Source organism: Thermobia domestica, chromosome 2, assembly GCF_964235325.1.
Source record: "Thermobia domestica chromosome 2, izTheDome1.hap1.1, whole genome shotgun sequence".
Taxonomy (NCBI): domain Eukaryota; kingdom Metazoa; phylum Arthropoda; class Insecta; order Zygentoma; family Lepismatidae; genus Thermobia; species Thermobia domestica.
This window is the reverse complement of record NC_137455.1, coordinates 296,689,504-296,714,899: the sequence shown is the minus strand read 5'-3', so window position 1 is coordinate 296,714,899 and position 25,396 is coordinate 296,689,504. Positions and strand designations below refer to the sequence as shown.

The 25,396-nt window shown below is 36.8% G+C and overlaps 1 protein-coding gene across 1 annotated transcript in view; it reads right to left on the bottom strand.

Annotated features, from left to right (window-relative positions):
* Nucleotides 1-25,396, bottom strand: part of LOC145678597 (aminopeptidase N-like) — a 107,897-nt gene that overhangs the window by 60,452 nt on the left and 22,049 nt on the right. The window contains exons 2-3 of the mRNA XM_081748940.1: nt 7,880-8,414; nt 3,471-3,626 (exon numbers count right to left, since the gene is read on the bottom strand). Of these exons, the coding sequence (XP_081605066.1) occupies nt 3,471-3,626; nt 7,880-8,340 (617 nt within the window). The 5' untranslated portion in view covers nt 8,341-8,414. The remainder of the gene's footprint in view (nt 1-3,470; nt 3,627-7,879; nt 8,415-25,396) is intronic.

Sequence of the window (25,396 nt, the reverse complement as noted above, 5' to 3'; positions counted from 1 at the left end):
TGAGCCGAGCTGCTCGAGTCTTTAGCAATTCTAAACCTGGGCCGATCAGTTTTGAAGATATTTCACCAGTGCCTTCTAATTTGAACAATGTTCGGCTCGAGCCCGAATACTCAACCTAGATTCTCAACCCAAATTCAGAAGCTCGTGAACAATGTCCTTGACTCTTAGACTTCAAGACTACCGAGCTTGGCATTCAACTACTTTTTTAGTATTCAAATACAAACCGCCTGTCTTTAATGTTTATACACAGTTATTATTATTATTATTATTATTATTATTATTATTATTATTATTATTATTATTATTATTAATAATAATAATAATAATAATAATAATAATAATAGCGGTAGTAATGATAGTACGGAAAATTGAAGTAAGAAGATTTGTTTCACATATTCAAAGTTTCGGACCTAACAGTAACGCGTTACTTTCGAAGTAAAGTAACAGTTATTTTCTTGGGGCAAGTAACGCGTTACATTTTAAGAGAAAGTAAAGTAACTTGTAACGCGTTACATTATTACAAGTAACTTACCCAACACTGGTCTCCCCACCCAATATTGCAGATAGTTCTCCCAATATGAGTTCCTTACCTATTTAGGCCATGATGTTTTGCTCTTCGACCGTAAAGAGTGCGAAGGAAAATACAAAAAATAAAAGTTTCTAACGATGCTATTTTCGTAGCAGGAAGAACACCCTGGGGTCGTATGAGACCCAGCTACACAAAATAAGCACAAATAAAGTGAAGAACCAATAATTAAATGTTTCTACTTTGACCATTACTCAAGCACTGAAGATAGACAAATCATGAACTGTTTAGCTTATTTAGCGCAGGCGCAGATGCGTAAGTCAGGTATCATTTTAGGACTATATTAAATTAGGCAAGATTAAAATTAGGATTAGGAATTAGATATCTGGGCTTTCGGCATCTATGATCACGTTAGGCCGTCATGTAGGAGGATGATATCCTTCAGGGATCACACTATCCGAGGAAAAAGTATGTGGGGGAAAGAAGGAAGCGGCTTGGGAACTGTATGTTAGGTACCATCTCGACATTTGTCTGGTGTGAATGAAGAAAGCTCAGGAAAATCTCGCTTAGGATGCTTGGCCTGATAAAGCTTTTATACTTTTTGAACGAGTGAATTAGGCAGGAAATCAGGTCATAACTGTTGTATACTCATGTCCAAAATTATTGTCGCATGTCTATAAATATGGTGTTGTAGGAATATAATTTGATAACGAATTCACCCGATACTTCTTATTATGTTAGTGTGTGTAGAATCGGCAAAGACATGTAGATGGCAAATTTCATGTCAAAAGTGCATTAAATAAGAACAATAAAACTAAAATAAAATTTTCTTGTCCATTTAACAACACTTTGTTTTACTCATTCTAATTTTCGCATTTATAATTCTTTTTCTATGAAATTTACCATAAATATACAGGGTACATATCCCGATTATGCACATAGTACAAGTATTAAAAGTACAATACAAAATCATTATCAAATCATATTCTCTCAAGAAGAATATGCAACACTCATTTTAGACATGAGTGTACACGAATTAACAAAACGAAACAAGAAAATTTTCAAGAAAGGATGAGAAAAGCTTTCCGAGAATCGGGAGGAGACGAAAATACGGTAAAATTCTTCGAGAATCAAGACAAGATAAAAAAAATCTTCGAGAAACAAAGTGAGACAAGACTTCAACAAAATTTAAGAGAACAACATGAGAAAACCTTTTGTGGATCACAAAAAATTAACTAAATGAAACTTCAGTTTTTGTGTTCTCGAACCGAGAGTCCAACCCAGAATCACATACACTGAAGGGACACGCGCTAGATACTTTAAAAAAATTACATATCCTGATTTCACTCGTTTATCATTTTCTATGTATCACAACACGATAGGGACACGAATACAGAAGTCTCAAAGACAGTTAAAATTACTACTTAGATAAATTGTTCCCAACCTAAACAATGCATATACTGTAGGCTTTTATGAAAGTTGGGCCGCGGTGTCCAAGAGTTTACCACCAGTCCGTGGGGTCCGTGGGTTGATCCCAGCGCACTGGCCTTTATGAGGAACGAACACCTTGTAGGGGCTTCTTCAGGGTTATCCCACTCTCTTCATTCTACTATTTCATTCATCCTCATTATTATCGTCTCCTTTAGCCTACACGGCATAACCATGGGACTTAAAACTGAAAGATTTCATTTCATTTTTTAAATAAAATTTATCAAGCAATAAAGAGATACCTATAAGCCTTATTCTGCCCTGCTAAGCGAAAAGGTCTTATCTCCATTTCACATACTTTCGAGAAAATAAACAAAACACGTTTTGGCTTAGGCTGTACGTTCAAATTAGTTGTATTTCAGTAAAACTTTATTAAATATATTTTCACGATCTAAAATTTATGTGGTAATACAGTTAAATATTCTTGCTTATGAATTGCCACTTAAGGTATTTTTGCTTACTTTCAGTTACAGTTTTGAACATAAGGTAAACACTCGTGAAGTCATAACCCCTACCGATTGGTCAATCCACGTCAATTTCACTTTAGAGAGATGCAGAAGTGTACTACGAACATTCCCATACCAATATCTCGATTTTCAAACAATGTGGAGTTAAGGTCTTTTCGCTTAGGACGGCAGTATTATCATATACATCCAATGGTAGAAGCTTGCTTCACTCACTTCAATTCCTATTTAGGGCGTTCAGAGAACAATGAAAACAAGTCCAGATACCAAAGCTATAAGAAAAAAAGAAAGTTACGACACCCGTAAGTACATGGAAACTTTACCACTGATTTTATAATATTATAAACCCACAATTATTCACACTATAAGAATATGACTCTTTTAGGTTCTGAAGGGAACTTCAGATGGAGATTTCAAAGATAAGATACGTCCAAAATGACCCAAAAAGTGAATCTGATTTCCTTCTGCACTGATCGTGCAATTTGTAAATCAAATGGAAGTATGATATAAATTTTCAAAGTATAATTATTTTCTTGTTTTCTAAGGGCAAAACTCATATTTATTTATAAATTTAAATGTCCTGGGTGCTATTCCCGATGGTGGCACTCGCTCGAAAAAGTTTAAAAGTTTTCCATGCAAGCCATCCAGACTGAGATGTTTCCTGTGTTTTCCTTATTCACGGCAGGCGAAAATCCCGGGATGGTACCTAACATATCGTCCCAGCCTGCTTTCCTTCCCCAATTTCCCGGGTAGTAAGATAGCCAAGTGGTATCATACCCCACACGTATGGGCTCTTATAGGGCATAGATGCCAGTAATCCCCAGGAACAATTTCTAACCTAATTCCTTATAGATTTAGTGTGTTTATACACAAATATCGAATAGATATCGAATAGATATCGAATCAAATATCAATAGCTCCTTAGAATATCGAATTGTTATTCTTAGAACTTACAATTTTAAATTCGAATAATATGCAGTGGTAGGACTTACATTGGCTCAGTTTTTTCCAATGGCATATTGCTGAGGGAGACGTATCCTTCCTTTCTTCCCATGGTAATCTTATATCTCGCTTTCATTGCTGGCTCATCGAAACAAGGGAATGCTCTTCTGGCGTCTGTGGGTTCAAAATGCGTCACAGCTAGCCATCTGAAAGGAAAACAAAAGTAATTAACATAAATTACTGAACAGTTAAACAAATATAATTTACGAGAAGAAATGGTTGTTAATTTTCATGGTTTTCTTAAGCCAACTACTTGCAAAATTTATGTGGAAAAAATAATGATCGAACTTGAAGCAACGGCGAGAACATAGTCTTCGAGAATGTAAACTGTAATGATCTCCGTTTCTCGCCACAAACTAAATCCGAACATGCAAATAAGAATTCAAACTAAAAAAAAAAAATACTATGATATACGATACTATGATTTAACTAAATTATTAAACAATTCATTTTCTTCATGTTTCAGCACTAATAAAATATTAGGTAAGTGCATGAACTTATTATTTTTGGCTCATTACTTCAAAATATATATAGCCACAAATTGGTGCATTCAGAAACATTTCGCTCGTTGTTTTAACTTTCTTAAAATAGCTATTCGTATTATTATGTGAGGATCCCTTTCTTCTGGATGGGTTCTGTTCTGTATATCCTAAAATCATCATTCGAATTGCCTAAACTAAATTTCTCATTTAACCTTCTAAGGTATTAACAACCGAGAAAAGCAATAGTCACAGAGAAAGTTTCAAAGCAACCTGTTACTTTTTTCATTTAGATGCAACCAGAGATGAAGCTCGGAGAATGAGGAACCTCAAATAACCTGGCGTGTATGAAGCCTTGTGAACTGCATAATAGTATATTGTTATTGCTGGTATGTCACTTGTGAATTTAGAAGATTTCATATATTACGCACCTCCATAGGTATCAATCATTCCATTTTAACCTAAGCTAATTCTATAATTTCCATAATAATACGATATATCATCAGACAATGTCCAAAGTCAGTTTCTTTTCCTGTTTTCGACTACACTGCAATTCTCTCCTCATTCTTTTATTGACGTTCCGCTCCACCCAATTTTTCATTCTTCTTCATAAAAATATTTCGAAGATTTATCGTCATTATTCTGAAATGTTCTCGTTCACTTCATCATAGAGTAGAACGGACGTTCTTGTAAAGTTCTACGATACGCTTAAGTGCATGGAAAAATTATTATTATTATTATTATTATTATTATTATTATTATTATTATTATTATTATTATTATTAGCAGCAGTAGTAGTAGTAGTAGTAGTAGTAGTAGTAGTAGTAGTAGTAGTAGTATTTACATTTTAAGAGTTATCTACACCTGGACATAAATCTTTTAAGGTGGACCACTAGGTCTTCTTAGTGCTACGCTAAACGCTGCATGAATCGGCGTTGCCAGATAGTATCGAGCGTTTACTGGTGCCAGATAATAAACAAAATAGTCATGGAATTCTGCTTGGATACTTACTGGAGAAACATTAGTTTAATTTTTCATTCTCAATGTTTAAAATTCGTTGAGAAAAATGTTTCGATAGAAGCAAACATTGTAAGTTGTATATCAGGAGACAAGTAATAATAACATCCTTCAAGAATAATAGACAAGTAATAATAGAGAAAGCTCCCAAAGGCCTGAAAAAATTCGTAAAGTTGGGGAATTATGCCAATTTGGCATATTTCACTGTCCAATATCTTCAATGGACCTGGATTTAAAAAATCTAAAATTTTGGGAATAGTTACTCCTTTAGTGTATCACAACACATAACAAAGCGCGTTTTGTGTTTTTGAGCAGAACGGGATCAAAGACAAGTCAGGAGACAAGTAATAATAGACAAGTAATAAACATTTCTGGGAAAAATTGATTTTTTGGGGATGGTCGAGCGCACATGCTTGATCACTTAAACTGGATTGACTTCTATAGAGTCAATCCAGTTTAAGTGATCAAGCATGTGCGCTCGACCATCCCCAAAAAATCAATTTTTCCCAGAAATGTTTATCCTATATAAGGGTACTTCAAAACCATGATCATTGTATTTTCACAACATCTCGTAGCTACGCAGCGGTTGCCGCCATTTTGCGTTTTCTCGATTTTAGGTGTTTACGTTGTTTTGAATATCTCAGCATGTTCTACCGAAATAAAAATTGCTAGACGTCTTCAACTTGTGCAGAGCTAAAACTTTGTCCTCTAAACATTTTGGCCTAAAACCACTTGAAGGGATTGAAATCAGAGCGTACAGTAGCAACATTCTCGGACATTGAAGACATGTTTGGGAAGAGGAAAGAACTGACGTAGAGGTCTGAGTTTGTGTGTGCTTGTCCACCGGATCATAAGTTTATACAGAAAACTTTGCAGACCTGTAGCTGCTCCCAAAGGCCTGAAAAAATTCGTAAAGTTAGGGAATTATGCCAATTTGGCATATTTCACTGTCCAATACCTCCAATGGACCTGGATTTAAAAAATCTAAAATTTTGGGAATAGTTACTCCTTTAGTGTATCACAACACATAACAAAGCGCGTTTTGTGTTTTTGAGCAGAACGGGATCAAAGTATTAACGAATGACATCATTCTTTAGGAGGTGTTTTGTTCACAAATTCAACTGAAAATTCGTTGTTATGAAGTAAAATAAAGTAGGATGAATGATTAGTCCAGTCAAGGCTCTCAAGTTTGTTTCTTTCCTCTAGTTGTGACTCATTATCTTATCACACCCTCAGCAGCACTGGTGAAGAATGCCACTATTAGCAGAAGGTGAGAAAATTCTAAATTCACACTTGACTAAAAGTCTGTAAGTACTCATTACTCTTGCTGCTTGCTATATCAATGTATTCAATCCTTGTTTATTCTTGTTTCAACTGTCAACTCAAGCAGGAGACTGTTGTCCTTTAGTTTGGTCTGCATTCCCCAGTGTTTACAGTGAGTGAGTTTCAGATTTTTTTTTTAAATCCAGACCCATTGGAGATATTGGACAGTGAAATATTCCAAATTGGCATAGTTCAGCAACTATACGAATTTTTTCTTGCCTTTGGGAGCAGCTACAGGTCTGCAAAGTTTTTTTATAAATTTATGACCGCGGTAGACATGCACACACAAATTCAGACCTCTACGTCAGCTGCTTCCCCTTTCCAAACATGTCTTCAATGTCCGAGAATGTTGCTACTGTAGGCCCTGATTTCAAACCCTTCAAGTGGTTTTAAGCAAAAATGTTAACAGGACAAAGTTTTAGCTCTGCACAAGTTGAAGACGTCCAGCAATTTTCATTTTGGTAGGACAAATACATGCTGAGATATTCAAAACAACGTAAACGTCTAAAATCGAGAAAACGCAAAATGGCGGCAGCCGCTGCGTCGCCATGCAATGTTGTAAAAATAATTAATTGTGGTTTTGAAGTACTCTTATATCGACTCAATATTTCTTAACAAATTAGATTTTTTCAAAAGGTCTAGCGGCAATTTTCCTTTTTTCCCGATCACTTAGAATGGATTGACCCTATAGAGTTCCTTTACTTCCTGATATTTTTATTAACAATATTTTCGGACGATTTAATATACAGTCATTATTATATGTTATTATACATTAGCGAACGTGTGTTTTTCGCTCAAACGAAGAATAATACCTATAGTACGTAGGTAAAGCAGAGGCGTATGAATTTTTGTTGTGTGAGTACACAACCCAAGTGTAACTAATTTCGAAGCCTTAGAATGCCGAGAAATTATTATTATATTACTATTATTAAAATAATTTTAGCAATATGATCAAGACAATGCTTAATTGACCTGCCCAATCTTATAGCAACGCCTTTAGGCATCTGGTATGCTTTCTTGGGTCAAACCCCTTAGTAGGTTCCGCAAAATTTGCGAATCGCAACGCGACGCAACCAAAAATTCAAGAAATAATTATTAGTGCCATCACGACTATCGCAAAGTAAAACGCTCTGAAGGAGTTTTATATAGAGATCGTAAAGATGAAATACAGCCAAAAATAGCAAATCTTTAATCTTTATATATATATATATACATACATATATATATATATATATATATATATATATATATATATATATATATATATATATATGTGTGTGTGTGTGTGTGTGTGTGCATGTGTGTGTGTGTGTGTGAGCACTGAACGCGTCAAAATCTACGATGAAAGTTCTGTGGCAAACAGCATCAAAATTGAGTTGTAGCAAATTGTACCTTTGACAAACTGCACCTACTTTCTAAAGTATTGAAAATACTCTCACTCAAGTTAAAGTCAAGATATAAATCAAGATATGAAGATATAATGAAAATTAAATGTGTCCAGTTGCTAGAATGAATAGTATTACTGATAGCAGAAAGGAAAAGAAATTCATCAATAATATAAGAAGTTAATTAATTCTCACCTCTTCTCCTTAGTTTTCTGGTCAACGTAGCTGCTTCTGTAATATCCAGACAATAAATCAGTAAGTTTGCCATTATATGGTATATCTACAACATACTCATGACCCGCCTTCAATGCCTCCTTCAAAGTAATTGTATAAAATTCGTTTTTCTTATCGAAGTCATGATTCAAGATTGACAATGAATTTTCATTACTATCTAGCACTAACACAGAATCTGTATCAATAGTGAGATCCTTTGAATGAAGTCGAATTGCTGTCGTGGGCTTTATACATTTCACCAAGACACGCACATCACCATCAAACGTGAAATTTCTTTCTTCAAAATAAGTAAGAATTCGAAGATCATAGTGCACGGGGACAATATCGGTGGGCAGTCTATAGCTTGTGTCTTTAGATGCATGGATAGGCAATATCCGAACAAGGCACACTAACCACACGATCAACAGTTCAGCATGTTTCATGGTGACGTCCTCTTCAACGTTCTAATACTGTAATAATCAATTTTATAAGGGCGTATGGGTGACCATGTGTTAACCTGAAAAGGAAAATTAAATATATTTAAGTAAAAGCTAAATATGGTGTTTAAAAAAAAGAGTGAGTACAATTAAATGTTTAATATTTGATTAAGAAACGCTATAGCTGTAAGAATACAGATAAACTCAGATCCAAAAAGATGAATTGATAGAAAAAGTTATAGAATAAATTATAGTATTTCGCCTAATATTGATTCTAGATTCACTTTCAGTGAGTTTTATATGAAGCGTGTGAGGCAAGAACATGATAACGTACAAATTTTCAATTCTGAGTTATGCAGCATCCGATAGAGAGCAAAGCACACTGCTTCGTTTTATCTTCTCCAAGATCAAATTGTGCTCTATAGATCGCAGTAATATTCACTATAGTAAACCTCTTTGTAACTTTTTGGAACGCATAAGATGGTAACCCTCAGTTAAGATGGCGGGCAATGAGGAACCGTGTAACACCTTCCCATCTGAAAAGAAAAGAATTAGCACATTTGATGTTTCTTACAACCAATTCAATGAAGATGATTTATTGTTGAGTGACTCAGAAAGTGAGTATTGTCGTGAAGATAACAACTGGGTCGTCGTGGTTTGTACGTGGCTTACCATGATATGTTTTCATGATTTTGCAGAATTTAATCTGGGTATTTCCATTCGCTTTAGCATAATCCATTATTGTTTTAGGATAAAGGTTACCAACTGGTGCAATTGGGTTGAATGAATCATGCTGTATTTTCAATAAAAACGGTTAATGTGGGATATCAAGTTTTGCATTGTAGTAGTTGCTGTAGGATATAAAGTATTGCACTTTAGTAATTTCAATATACCTCACCCAATTTTTTTTCTGGACCACCAAAAATTCAATATGTATTTCCAGCAACACTGTGTCTTTTAAAAATTTACGAGGATCCGTTTCTGGTCCAATAAAATTCCAGGGAAACAATTTTTTGCCACAGCAAGCTTCCATTAGCACAGTATGTATTCACAAACATTCTTCCCGAATACGCACTGCGTTGGTCGGAATTCATGCCGAATTGTGGCTGGTCCAGCAAGATTTTGTAACTTGGGCAAACAAGTGAACATGTGACCCGTGTACTTCAAAAACCGAAAGAACGATTATTGTTACGTCGCCTGAGGTGATTTTCTTTTATTAATACTGCTCTACTTTGGTGAAGTACAAGGGCCTACATCCCACTTTCTGAATCCTAAGTATCTATAGTTTTCGTTTGATGTAGAAAACGAACTGAATGGTGCCAAATACTTAAGACTGGCGAAGTGGAACTGGACTACCGTTAGGGTTGTGTTAGGTTAGGTTAGAAATAGCTCTTTGGGGTGAAAAATGAAAATAGCGCCAATGTTAATATTCTTACGTGTGTATCAAATTAACATAGGAGAACTTGATGATGTATCAAATTAACAGAGGAGGACCAACACGTCATGTCGTAAAAGCAATATACTCCCAGATTCATTTCCGTCTCCTTTAGCCTTGCCAGCATAAGCGTGGGACGTAAAACAAAGATTTTTCAAGATTCATTTTCGTGTAAACTTCTGTTTAGATATTGTGAAAACAATTCGTTTTTATATTAGATTTTCTTCTTAATTTAGAATCGATTTTGATAATAAGGTTTTTCACAAAGTTTGTAATATTTGCATTAGTTGAATTAAAACCCCACTCGTTCCAGTTTTCTTTATGTCGTTAGGTACATTTCTGTAATACCCATGTTTTGTATGATGAGTCAATAATGTTGTTTCCTGATATGAGAAAACAACACAAAATGTAAGCCATGGCGTAAACTAAACACACACGCTTCAGAAAATCATGTTTGTATCAATTATGGGTTAAATGTTAAAACATGGTAACCCATACAGAAGCATACAAAAGTAGAAATTCGCTATCTTGATTTGATACAATTATTTTAGTCCTTTATGTATAGTCTGAGCATGGGCGGAGCTATGAGTGGCATAGGGGGCATTGCCCCCCCCCCAACTTTTGACAAAAAACAAAAATGCTACTTATAAGATCCTTCAATTCTGATTTGTATTAACGGTGCCCCCAACAGACAAAAGGTCTGTCCCCAGCAACCAATTCCTAACTCCGCCTATGGTCTTATGTGAAAAATCCGCTTTCTAACTTTTAAAATGAATTGTGCAGCAGAAAATCCCTAATTTCGTCAAATAGTAAAATTGTGGGTTACCATGTTCTTGTCTCACATCCTTCATATCATATCGTGATCATTTTGCCCAGGATAATAATCCCTAAGGTAAATTTCGGAGGTGGGGTCAAGGGGTTCAGTGACAGAATATTCACTTTGGTGCGAGGTGTTTCCGGTTTGATCATAGGTCATGTGAGTTTGTATAGGATAACATCGTTTCCGTTGGGTTTATTTGAGGTTTTCCAGTTTCCTCAGAAGCAGCCAAACATTTAAAAATGCCGAAATGAACACTCTATACGCTTGCATCTACAGACAAAACTTTTGTAGAAGTAATTTCTATAAATTTTGGAAGGCTTCTAATTTTTTCGGGTAAGTTGGAGCAAGAACTGGTAGAATAACTTTTCTTGTGGAGAGCAGATCTTATGGACTGGCTAGGAAGAACGTATAAGGTCTGGCCTGTTAGTTAGTGAAACGTAATAATATTGAAAATCCCTTCAAGGATGATATGATGGGCTGTGTCTCAATCAATCACTTCATACCGTTTTAAAACTGTAATATCTGTCACTAAACTTACTAAAACACTGGAAGCAAGAGTAAGATGTTTTCGTGGCGGTGATACAGTAGTAGAACGTTCACCTCAGGTGAGAGTTATTTGGGATTAGCAGAGTTGGCGTGGGTCAATGAAAACTTGACCCACGACCCACTGACCCACCACCCACCATGACCCACTCTGACCAACGACCACCATGACCCACCACCCACCGTGACCCACTCTGATCCACCACCCACCATCCACCATGAACCACTCTCATCCACTTTGACCTACTCTGACTCACCAAAATTCATCGTCAACAACTCTGAACACAATCCACGGCCTCTTCTGAACTAACTAAAGAGTTTACACTTGTAATAAAACAAGACTGTGAAATTGTCACTAATCAGAGTTTGAATTTCTAGTCAATCGCTCAAGCACCACTCTGTTACAATAACGGTGGATCTGACCTTTACGATATAAAATGGTAAAGTATTTGTCAGTGAGGAAATCGAAACAGTTCGAGGTGGGGTGAGGAAATTAGTGTGTGCCTAAAATATACTTGTACTAAGAGGTACTCGGGTACCCTATGTGAAAGCATCTCCATAAAGTATGCTCATAATTGTAATTTGTGTAATCACTAAAACACCATGTTAAATTTAAGTTACGAATATGCATAATTGTTATTATGAATATTTATTCAAAAGTAGTTTACCTAAAGCAAAGAAGAAACTTACTAAAAAGTAGGTACAAAGTTGAATAATACAAATAAGCCATTAGTAATACAAGTATACATTTTCCGTAACTCTTAATTTTCCACCTTAAAACAAATCTGAAATCGGATTTATTTCCTGTTGGTAACTTTTTGGCGGTAAATCATCCGCAGTGGAATGATGTCCATTCTTCAGCCAAGAAATAACTAGCTCGTCTACTTTGAGCTTGTCTAGCGGTGGGCCATTAACATTGATGAACAACAAGTTAGACAATGTTTGAGCGCTTAATCTATTTCTAATATCAGTCATCCGTAAATTCATCAGGGAAAATCCCCGTTCGCACTCTGTCGTGGAAATTGATAATACTTCTACCCGATTTCTGCAACTTCTCATCGACAATCTACTTGTTAGACTTAAGTCTGATAACGATTTTTCTTGGTCAGTTTTGAAACACTCAGCAAGAAGCATCATCTCTCTATCACCATACAACATCTTTTCCATATCGACCATGTCAGTTGGCAATGTCGACCCATGTAGAACAGAAAGTTCATTTACCACGCCTTTGATAGGGAATCTTGTGAATAAATTATCAATTAAAGCCTGATAAACTGATGATTTCTTATTTGTTTATAAATTTAATTTTTGTAATTACACATGAAGACTTGATACCATTACCAAGTTCCCTCCCCCGTCTAGAAAGCGAAAGGGGACGAGGTTCCTGGAAAGTGTTCAGAGGTGAACGGGAATTTCCCTCCTTCTTCAACTTCAATTACCACACTGCTGTTTGCCATGTGCCAAATTACGATGAATAACAAATTAAATTATCATAGTATAATTATTTCCTTGTTGAATTATCAATACTTTTCAGTGGAAAAAAGGATGAAATTTCAAAGTCCCAAATCAAAGCAAGTAGACCAACGTAATGGGAGAAAAGTGTAAAAATTTCCATACAATTATGCGTATAATCAAAACTTCAAAATTTCCGTGTAATTAAGCTTACATAGTGCGGTCCGTAAGTGCAATAATTTGTATGGATCGTGCATTTCCGGTTACCAGCACGAAATTTGGTCAGAGTGTTTAACGCGACATGTAAATGAGAAAAAAGCCGGGAGACAGCTTCTAAATATGTTTCGTGTGACTCTGGGCGCCATCTTGAAAAATGGCTTACTTTTCACAAGTTCCCCAAATTTTGTCCGATTTACACCGTCTTTGGGCTCAAATTCAAAGGCAAAACGACTATAGAAGACTGTGAACTGCTAGACAATAACGGCAATAGCTTTAATTTCTTGAGGGAAAGTAGTGAAAGGGCACAGGTATTCTAGGAGGGCATTTATTTTGTGTACACTAAAAATAAGACTACTGTGTTACTTAACCTATATATCAAGTCAACATCTCAGGAAAGGGAGCTCACGACAGGCCCGTATCCATGGGGGTCATGGGGGCTACCCCCTAAATTTCTACTGCCCCCTAAAGTTTTCATGGTAGGCTTGCAAGAGCAGATATTACAGTTAATATGGTTGGATCGAGCCCCCTAACTTCTACCGACCCCCTTATATTTTTGCGATAGCTACGAGCCTGGCTCACGATGCCACCGGAGGGCACTTGCCCCCTTCTTTCCATCTAGCGTTGTCAGAGTGCTGCCATTATTTGTAACATATATCGACTATTAATACATGTTTCTACTGCATTTAGTAATATTTCATTGGAAATAGCCAGAAGATTCATGCCAGTCTGTCCGCATCGAAGCTACCACAGGAACCAAAATGTATGAGGACTTTGTTTATAACTGTCTAATGACATGCAAGCAGTCCATACACGATGTTATAAAGAAAGTTAATATGCAGTTTTTCAACTATAGCTCGTTGAAAGTTCGTTGCGAAGATGAAACATTCTAGTGCACACAAAGATTCTAACCTGTTCTGCAAGATGTTCATAGCATGTCAGGAAAGGGAGCGCGATATCAGATAATTATTTTCTCATGAGAACACAATTTATCCTTTACCAATATCTGAATTTGGAGATCTCAGACTTTTTACCTCTAAATCAGATATTTTGAAATGTTTTGATGAGTGTACAAGTGTCAGTGTACAAGAGTTTATTTGATGGGTGTACAAGTACTATCATCCCCCATTTCTCTTGTCGTCGATGGAGCGATGCTGGTACATCAACTGCAACCAGGAGCAGCGAAAACATTTGCAGAATATGCTACAGTTGTGAATAACTGGGTTTCTTTCACACTTCGAGACACTAAACGCTTAGACGTGGTCTTTGACCTCTACCTTGAAAAGAGCTTGAAAACACAGACGCATCAGAAGCGTGGGCAGGGCTACCGCTTTGTTGTCAAGCCAACGGGACCGCTTCCAAAAATTTTTCCAGAAGTTCCTTGCAAACGATGACAACAAGGAAAGGCTATTTCATTACCGCACCAAAACAATAACTGTAGCTGATATTTCAGAAAGAGAAATATTCTACACAAGAGAAAAAATAAGTCTTATCCTCTTCCTCAGACTAAGATACTACTGGTCTTTCTACCTCATCCCACATAGAAGCTGATGGAAGAATCCTTCTGCACGTCCGTCATGCCGCCGAGAAGGGACACAAAAATATTACAGTTCGTACATTTCACTCCGATGTTGTTGTTATCGCTCTCTTTGCGTTTCTGCATCTATCACCCACTCTGGAGAAACTATGCATTAATTGTGGTTCTGCAAAAATGCGACGTTTCATTCCTATACACACCATGTGCACAACTTACCTTCTGGAACGATATATTTGCTGCCGTTTTTTCACAGTTTTACGGGCAGTGATACTGTGTCAGCCTTCCTTGGCATTGGCAAGACAAGTGCATGGAATACGTGGATGGCGTTTAGAAAAGTGGATACAGCTTTCCGCGAACTGTCAGTCGTTCATCCTCACGATGTTGTAAGCTACCAATCTCGCATGCTAATCTAGCGATTTGTGACGCTCATGTACGACAGATCAAGTACTTGCGAGGAAGTCAACGAAACCAGACGTGTTCTATTCAGCAAGAAAAATCGCACAATAGACACAATACCTCCAACCGAAGACGCATTGAATCTCCATACAAGAAGAGCAACTCTTCAGTGGAAGATCTGGCGACAGTGCCTCGAAAAGTATGTGCATGATGTTGAATCCCTGAACTGGGGTTGGAAGGAAACAGATGACGGACTCGGTTACCAACCTGTGTGCACTACGTTGAGGAGTGTGTCTGATAACAGTCGACAACTAGTGACATGCCGTTGCAAACTGCGCTGTACTGGGAAATGTACTTGCATTAAGAACGGCCTCGTCTGTACATTGCTTTGCGAATGTGAAGGACAATGCTTACAGTGATATCACTATGAACACAACAGCTGAACTTTTTTTTTAAAATGGGAAACTGTATATGAGTTATGTAGATATGTAACATTGCAGCAAACGTATTAAAGTTGTAGAATAATGAACTGTATTAGTTTGTACTTGATATACAACAATTCTACAATAAAAACTCACAGTGAGGTCGGGTGACCGGGGCGGCCATTCATGCACTTACCCTAATGGGACCTTGCCTTTTTAGGTAAATTTTCGAGTCTCAGTCAAGCAGCTATTACGAGACTATTTATCATAGGATCATGGTTCATACCTCGATTTTTGTAATGAAGCTGCGTTTCCAACTGTAGTAGTCAAATTTGTACCTAAGACGGGAAATTCCCACCCAAAATGTGAAAAACGGAAATTACAAAAAAAAATGGCACCAATATCTCCCCTCCAACATGCAAGTTGTACACGACACGAACATGCAAGTGATATAAAAAAAACTTTGCTTTATAGTGAATAGAATGAAGTATGAAGAATGGTCTCCTCAAAATTAGTGTAGATGTTCTAGCCGATTTACCAATTTCCCCCAATAATACATTATCAGTCAATTGTTTTTCAATGAGCTTCAGCATAAAGATTATTCTTCGTAGGAACATGAATCGTACCTTGTTGTCTTTGTAATGAATCAACCTTTCGAGTGGCACCACTCGCATGTGGGTGCCATGTGCCTGTGGATGGAAAATTACCTCCAAAGGGAAATTTTGTCAGAAAAAAATCACTCTTTTACACGTTTGGATCCCTCTTCCCCTTGTGTTAACGCTTGGATCTCAAAATCGCCTAAAACATACTACATGGTGTATGTAATATCCCTGGAAAATACTAAACTCCTATCTCATAAACTAAGGGCAGTTAAGAAAATTCTCCACGTGGAAAGCATAAATCGTACTATTTAAGTTAAAAACAAAAAATCCCTGACACGTCCCTATTTATCCGAGGGTCATAATTCGCAAACGATTTCGTATCAAATTAGCGTAGCTTTTAAACGGTACCAGTCACATGTTTCTATCGTGTTCCTGAGGGGGAGAAGTCCCGAAAAAGGGAAATTTTTCCTGAAAAATCTTTTCAATTTGGAAACGAATTTTCTCGCTTCTGATACACAATAGGGAAATTGTAATAGTACAGTTCGAAACAGTGATTCATTACGAACACAACGAAGTACGATCCATGATCCTAGAATAAATAGGAATGTGTCAAAAAAATCCCAAAAAAAAACCTAAAACTTACCCAATTTGTTTCTTCTTCAATGTCCGTGACGTCACTACCCATAGGCATCGCACGCGTGACTAAAAATGTCCATGAAACACGTTCTTTTATTCTTCCACACTTGAATAAATGCAAAAAAACCCGGTGTGAAAAGCTTAACTAAAGACTTATAAGGCAAATTCCAAAGGTCGACGCTATGGTGCAGATCTGTTCCATCGGTCCCCAAAAGGTTAAATAACTAAAATTGTAAAAATTTTGCTATTAACTTTTTCTTATTCTGTTTGACAGCAGACTGGAGAAAAAGAAAAGGTTCTCCAAAGCTTTCATGTAAATATTTAGATTAAGTTGCTAGAAGTTAGCCATTTTCCAATATGGCGTCCAGTGTCGACCATAATGATCCTACGAACTGTCTCCCGCTAATTTTCCAACCTTGATTGGACATGTAACAAAATGGCAAACTTTCATGCTGGTAACCGGGAATGCAGGATACTTACGCTAACATATCACACCAACAGTACAAATTTTATGCCTATTTTTCTCACAACTTTATGGATTGATTACCCTGTGCTGTAAGCGCTCCATATAATAAACATAAGCTTCAGCAATTATTATTGCAGAAAGCAATGGATATATGAAGCCAAGCACTGTATTTTTTGTTTCTGATTTTTTCTCTTAAATAACATCGATCGTTTTCGATCATTTTTACAAACCAACTCACTACCAATGTTCCATATATAGAAAGTGCTTCCCCCCCCTCCATATAAAGGAGAATTTTAAAAAATGCTAGGACACATTCTGTTTATTTTCAATAAAGAGGTAATACACAGAATTTCAGCTCCGCAAATTTAACGGCTTGCGAGATACTCATTTTTTTTTTTTCGCAAAAATGTGGATCCTCACTGCCCCCTTAGGATATTATGCATTATAATAAAAGCAATATAACATCCCAATTTGGAATAAGGCCTAACTATATACAAAAAGTAATTTCATTTTACTTTGCAATTTGACCGTAATGATCAAGCACACATAGTCACATTCAATTTTTATATAACGATGTATTTATTACAGTGATTCAAAAATGTATATTTTCCAGAAGTTAGCTATAAAAACTCACAGCTATCGAAAGCCAAGTTGTAGTGTAAGTCCTATTGCTATTATTACTATTAAAAATATTAATATCCAAAAGTGCCTGAAGTTCTATTTTCACTTGGTTAGATATACTCACCTCATGTAAGTAGACAGAAACAAGTGGAAAAGGAAGGGAAATGAAGGTCTTGAAAGTAAAACGGAGACAAATTTTCTAGTCTTCAGAAGATACTGCCAACAATGCAGTGAGCAGAGAGGGTCGGTAGATCATACTGAGTCGGTGGGTCGCAGTGGGTCAGGGTGGGTGGTGGGTCGCAGTGGGTTACGGTGGGTGGTGGGTCACAGTGGGTCACGGTGGGTGGTGGGTCACAGTGGGTCACATGATGTTGACCCACGACCCACTGACCCACTCAAAAACTTGACCCACGTGACCCACTGATCCACCGACCCACTGACCCACTCCGTCTCTGGTTAGATTAATTAATATAGACGCTTTTAAACTATCTTAAGCAATCTTACAAAGTTTCCTCTTCCTGGCAGGGAGGTGTAAAAATAACGGGGCCAGAATAATTTTAGTTAATACCGGTACCGTATGTTAAAATCAATATATATTTTATGGAGATACGTATCTTTCTTGTGCTGTGTAAAATTTCCGAAAAAACATTGAACCCATTAGAAAAAATCTTTTATTTGGAAATATTGGCAAAAACCGGAAAATATAATTTAAAAACTATTTCTTCGCCTGATGCTAATCTTATTTGTTGTAACGTGTCTCCAGCATATATACTGTGTATATATAATGTATTTCGCTAGCAGAAAAAAAAATACTTAAAACAACAAGTTTTAATTTTACTTTTTAGTTTTCTTATTTCTGGTAAAAAGAGAGGATCTTATTTACATATATAGGCCTACACACACCGAACAAGTGTGTAAAATTGAGCAGCGAGAAACATATTAAAAAAAATAACATATGAAACTTCTGTTCGTTATAATTAGAGACTAGCGGAATACGGGGAGAATACGTTTCATTTTAGACATAAAGGGAACCAAGAGTGTCGCCAATTAACTTAGGGACCTCAAAAACAATGAACTCGAAACAAGTATCGGTCATTTTCATCTCCTTTTACATGTCACCCTCCCCATTTACGAGTACTAATGAGGCTGAATTTGGATTTAAACGGCCGGTACTGACACTGTTCATCTCAGCGACCCCGAAAACTATGGATTTGATAACAATATCGTCTATTTTCAATCACTTAGATAGATAGATAGATAGATAGATAGATAGATAGATAGATAGATAGATAGATAGATAGATAGATAGATAGATAGATAGATAGATAGATAGATAGATAGATAGATAGATAGATAGATAGATAGATAGATAGATATAGATATATATATCCTTACCCCTCCGCTAAGTGCAGGCCTGCAATTTTATTTAAACGGCATCTGAAGTATCACTGTTCATCTCGCAACCCCGAAAACTATGGATTCGACACTCATATCGGTCGCTTTCAATATATGCCCCCTTCCTTCCTCGAATTTGCACCTTCAAAGTGAAATGATAAAAAACCATCCCAGGTCCGAACCTCATCTATGTTGAAAATTTTATCCAGATCGATCTGATTATTCAAGAGTTGTTAAGTTACAAATATAGTCACTTTCATCTTATAGATAATGTGCCGCACTAGAAAACAGGTACTTGTTTACATACAAAATTTTGTACATAAAGTTTATATAAAAAGTCTATATTAGAATATTAGATAACAGTAATTATATGTTTAAGCACATAAGTATTAGTGAAATTTGCCTACTTCTCTCTCTTTTAACAGGTAACTTGGTTAAAATTAAGAAAATTTCACCAGATCAAAGAACACAGTAAGAACTCAGTTTCACTCAAAAGCCCTATTTGTTGCAACAGAAAGGCTTTATGATGGTAGATGTGACGTATGGCAAGATAGCCCCCCCACTTTAGAAAATTGAAACAATGACTAGGTCATTCGTTTGTACTACGTTTGTACCGTTTGTACCGAAAATATTTTCGTTTCTACCATTTTCCTTATAGGGTTACTTGAGAGGTCAACTGGGGGGGCTATCTTGGCGCCAAGATACCCCCCCCCCGTATCACAGCACAAAAATTGGAATACACTATTCGAAAGCAAATCGTTTGTACAGTTTGTACCGAAAAAAAATGTGTTTGTACCCTGATAGTTTTCGAATAACAGGGGATGATATTTGGGGGGTATCTTGGCGCCAACATAGCCCCCCCCGTATCACAGGACAAAAAATTGAAATGCGCCATTCGAAAGCAAATCGTTTGTACCGCTTGTACGGAAAAAATTTGTGTTTGTACCCTGATAGTTTTCCAGAAACAAGGGAGGAGATTTGGGGGCTATCTTGTACGCAAGATAGCCCACTTATGTGTACTTTTTCCATGTCCATAAATAAGTATTATATGTTTATCCATGTGAATTGATATGTAGTTAGAATTCTGGTTGTGTATATCAAAATAAAAAAAATGAATTTTTCAGTAATAACTCAATTACTGAAATTGAATCGTCGAATGGGAAAACAGTGTGAGTCCAAAATAAACCATTTTGAAGTAAAGGCAAATAGCATTAAAGATGTAGAACTACAAGTTGTAATGAAGAGCAGTGCAATTTGCAAGACCTCGCACGTTATAACAGAGTGATATAATGTCAACTGTACATTTGTGGCATTAACAAACGAAAGTTCTTTTTTCAAATATCTCAAATTGCGTTTTCTGGACTAGTAGTGGTTTTCCACTCACCGATTCAATTAAATTTTCTCTATTTCTGCCCTTTTCCTTAAGTAAATAAGTATTATTCAGCAATGGCCTATTTGCTTTCGTCTATTGTCTATGAAAGCGGCAAACTTCTCGAGCAGTTAATGTGACAGATATAAACAGCTAATTTCTTCAGTTGGTGTAAAGCTGAAACGTGGAAGGACGCAGTTTAGGTGAGCAAACATTTCATTTTTAAGTTTTCTTTGTTTAAGATTATTTCTGTAAATCCAGTTTCTTTCTGAATATGTACACACTTTGTTATTCTTTCTACGGAATTTACTTACGGAGAAGGGCACAAATAGAGAAAATTTAATTAAATCGTTGACTGGAAAAACACTACTAGTCCACAAAACGCATTTTGAGATATTTGAAGAAAGAACTTTCGTTTGTTAATGCCACAAATGTACAGTAGACATTATAGCATTCTGCTATAACGTGCGAGGTCTCCCAAATAGTACTGCTCTTCATTACAACTTGTAGTTCTACATCTTCAGTGTTATTTTCGACTCCAACTCAAAATTTCTTATTTTGAACTCACACTGTCTTCCCACTCGCCGATTCAATTTTAACGTTGAGTTATTCCCAACAAGTTCTTTATTTTATTTGGATATGTACAACCAGAGTTCTAATACACATAAATTCACATGAATAGACACATAATACTTATTAATGGGCATGGAAAAAAGTACATATTAGAGGGCCTATCTTGCGTACAAGATAGCCTCCCAAATGCCATCCATTCTTTTTTGAAAATTATCAGGGTACAAACAAAACATTTTTCGGTACAAACGATACAAACGATTTGCTTTCGAATGTTGAGTAGTATAGACCGTACTTCTCACCAACTTTGTCCGGAAATCTCACCAAACTGAGCCTAAAATCCGCCATTTTGTACCAAAATTCACCCAGAGACCGGAAATCTCACCAAAATTGCTGCAAATTCCCCTCATTTTTCACGAGAATTAGTGTACAGACCGAACATCTACGCAGTACTGAATCGGTGTTTTTTTTAATTATAAGGTATCTACTTGGTATTCTACCTTAAACTACTATGTATGTACAGTAGTTGAACATAAAAATTTATCCACATTTTAAATCATATAATATCTTTTATCATGTGTGTTTGGTAGATTCAACCAGTGGTGCTAATCAGCCGGTTCGAACCGTCGGTTAAAATATTTCGAGTTCGCAGAACCGTTTGTTATACCCAGATATAAACACACCCACACATACATACATATGACCTAGCCAAGAGTGAAAGAAAGAAGCCAAACAAACTTGTGAAAACACATCTGTACTTTTCCCGCTCGCTTGCGTTGTTGTGAATTGTTTCAACTCAATGGGTAGACAAAAATTTAAATGGACAGATAGAATTTGAATATGAATTCGGGGATACTAAGATCTGTGAGTGTAAGGAATGAGATACTTATCTAATGCCTGTTACATGTGTTATATATTAGTTTTTGAATAACTAATGATATGTCGATCAATTGCTTGTCATGAGCTGTACTATCATTCCTCAAAATATACGGTAATAGGTCCATATTTCGTCCCCGTTCCTAAATCCGTCCCCCACGCGTTCTAACCATGTATGGTAGATCTGGCAACGCCAGTGAGCAAAACGCATGCAGCACCATCTAATCAGTTGTTTGTGAGAGTGGCTGTCGTCGAGGTGTGGCAGTGTCAAGTTTATAAAACTGAATCTATGAACAATGTGTGAGTGTACTGTGTTGCATTATAGTTGTGGCATAACGAAGTTGTAAGCCACGTATCGTTGTGGTGTTGTGGTTCCATCTGTTCGTGGAAACGTACCACCATGTTGCATGTAGCAATGTTCCTAATTTCGTCCCCTGTCATGTTCCCTATTCCGTCCCGGGGACGAAATTGAGCACTCATTTTGTGCTTCTGTTTCTTGTCGTTTCAGATGCGCCAAGAAAACAATGGGAGAAGGAATCAATGACGAGGGCAATTAATGCAGTGCTCAAGAGGGACATGGGTTATAAAGCTGCCAGTAAAGCCTTCAACGTTCCCTGTGCTACGTTAAAAGACTATTGCAGGAAAGGGGGACATTTAAGTACAGATGAGCTAGTGGATACCAAAATAGGGCGTAAACCAGTATTAAGTGCAAGAATAGAAGAGGATTTAGTCTCATATTGTCGTACAATGGAGGAAAGTTCTTACGGTCTATCTGTGAAGGATCTCCGCCGAATGGCATATTAGTTTGGCATACGAAACAACATTGCAAATCCGTTTTCGAAAGTTGAAGGTGATGCAGGCCGCAAATAGATGGAGTTGTTCTTCAAGCGACATCCCCAGTTATCTTTAAGAAAACGACAGCCAATTTCTCTTCATAGAATTGCAGGATTTTCCCTTCAAAATGTTGAACATTTTTCTCAATTTTAAGAGAGGAACTAGACAAAATAAATCATAACCCCATGCGATTGTACAATGTCGATGAGACAGGAATATCGGTTGTACAGCATAAGTCACTGAAAATCGTTGCCCTACAAGGTTAAAAAAACGGTGCAGAGAGAGGAGCTTCGGTTACTCTCGTCATGTGCATGTCTGCTGGTGGCTACTATGTGCCACCCATGATGATATTTCCAAGGAAATGAATGAAGGCTGCAGTACTCGACGGTACACCCCCCCCCCTGGAACCATAGGTGCTGTTCACGAGTCAGGTTGGATAACTGCTGCCTTGTTCGAAAAATGGTTTCAGAACTTCATATTGATTGTAAAACCTACTAAACAAGATCCCGTGGTGCTTATCTTAGATGGGCACTATTCCCATATGCGCAATCTGAATGTGATTGACACAGCAAGAAATAATGGAGTCTCTATCGTATGTCTGCCCCCCCCCCCCATTCTACTTCCAAATTGCAAACACTAGATGTAGCATTCATGTTCCCCTTCAAGACGTTCTACGCACAGGCATTAGAGAAGTGGCTAAGCAGCCATCCTGGACAGGTAGTTACAAATCTGCAGCTGGCAAGATTATTTAACGAAGCCTACATACGTGCAGCTACTCTGCAAACTGCAGTGAATGGTTTTCGCAAAACAGGCATCATGCTACTCAACCCCGATATTTTTACAGAGGCAGACTTCGTTGCACACAGACTGAATCAGAGTAACAAAGAAAATCAACCCTCAGCACCACAGGATGAGATCGCACCTAGCACGTCAGGAATTACTGTCAGTCCACATCAAATCAGAGGAGTTTCCACAGTGAAGGCATCTGCGTCAGCTCGCAGAGGCTCTGCTTTTTTGGTGACCAGATCTCCATATAAAACAAAAGTTCGAGACTCCATTGTCAGAAAGAATAGTAAACTTAAGTCTTCACAAAAGGAAGTCGCCAAAGAACCCTTCATCCAGAAAACAAAGCAAAAAGACAAATATGTTGATGCGTCAAGTGAAAGTGATGACAATGATGATTATGTCGACTTGTCCACAGACAACGAAGAAATTGATGATGGTGATGCAGTGTGCCCTATTTGTGGCAAGTTGTACTCGGAAGACAAACGTGATGAGAAATGGATTCGCTTTTCAATGTGTTTCCACTGGTTCCATGAACTTTGCTGCACCTCACCTACTCGCAAAAAATGCATTTGTGATTTTTGCTATGATGGGTGAAGTTGTGCTTTCAGTGCTAAAGCTGTTCTTTTTTTTTTTGCTAAATTCAGTTGGTTTGAACAGCTGTCATTGCTAAATCTGAGTTTTTTTTTTTTTTTTTTTTTTGCTAAATACAGCTGAAGTTGGGTGAAGTTGAGATTTCATTGCTAAAGCTGAGTTTTCTTTTATTTTCTTTTTTATCTCTGTTCATCAACATTACATTCTATGTATTGTACACCAATCATTTCATGTCAATACAGTAACATAAGTTTGTGTAACTACTGTGTGTTTTTCTCTTTTCATTTACTAACACCCAGGGGACGAAATTAGGAACCACTTTAGATGTAACTGCTATTTTGTTTGTTGTTAGAATTTATTTTTTTCTCTCTCTAATCTTTTGCTCTGCATAGATATAATTATTATCAATATATACTAGAATAACGACAGATTTTTTTTTTTTTTTTTTTTTTGGCCATCCATGCTATTTCACAAAACTCTTCCAGAAGGCAAAATGCAACTGTCGGGCCTTCGGCAAAATGCAACTGGGACGAAATTTGGGCCTATTACCTTAGCCCTTTTCTGGTGGAACACCCTATATATATATAGGGAGAGAGAGAGAGAGAACCTGTTGTTAAAAGAATTAGAATAGCACCACTGGATTCAACGTACCTTTAAGTTATAATTTACACCTGAACAATTATCACTATCAATCCCTTCAATAAAACCTCATATGATTAAAGTCATCTTCTAAGGGTATTCTTCTCTATCCAAACTTTCCTTAAGAAGGAATTGAACAACTTGTTCACACACAAGATATGCTGGCTTCTTCCACTCGCCATCAACGCCACAACCACACTACGGGAAGCTGTAGTAACTTCCACAACAATACTTCCGTGTAATACTTTATATTGTTTTGAAGCTCACTACGACTCAAGTAATAAACTTAGAAAATCATCAGCTGGAGTTATCTATTATGTTTTCATTTTGAAAGAATCTTGTCCAAATTTATAGCCATTAAAAATACGAAGATTGTGGAAAAGACAAAACCAAATAATCAAAACCAAACTACCATCTGTTGAACATCAAAGAAACAAACAATGAGAAATTAAAATCATGGAGTCCATTGCAACCCACTGGAAGTTCTAGGGTTATATTTTAATTTCTGTTTAACTAAAATATTGTTCAAAGATAAGATATACAGGGTGTCCCAGGAGGAAGGGGCAAAATTTTGGGAAATGGTAGTATGGATGATTCTAAGCAAAAAAGTTCATATGAACGTTGGCCCTATTCTTAACGGTTTGAGAGCTACAGGTTGTGAAACATTTTTTATTTTATGTTGTGTATTGCTTACCATGTTGTTATTCTATAGAGTTGAAATATAGCGGATCTGAAAGACGATGGAATGGAGTTTCCAACGGTGTGCAACATGTAGCAGTGGTATTTTTGGAAGGGAAGCTATTGAGGGAAATTTGAGAAAGTTAATGCTATTTAAAGAAGTTGGATGGCAACACTG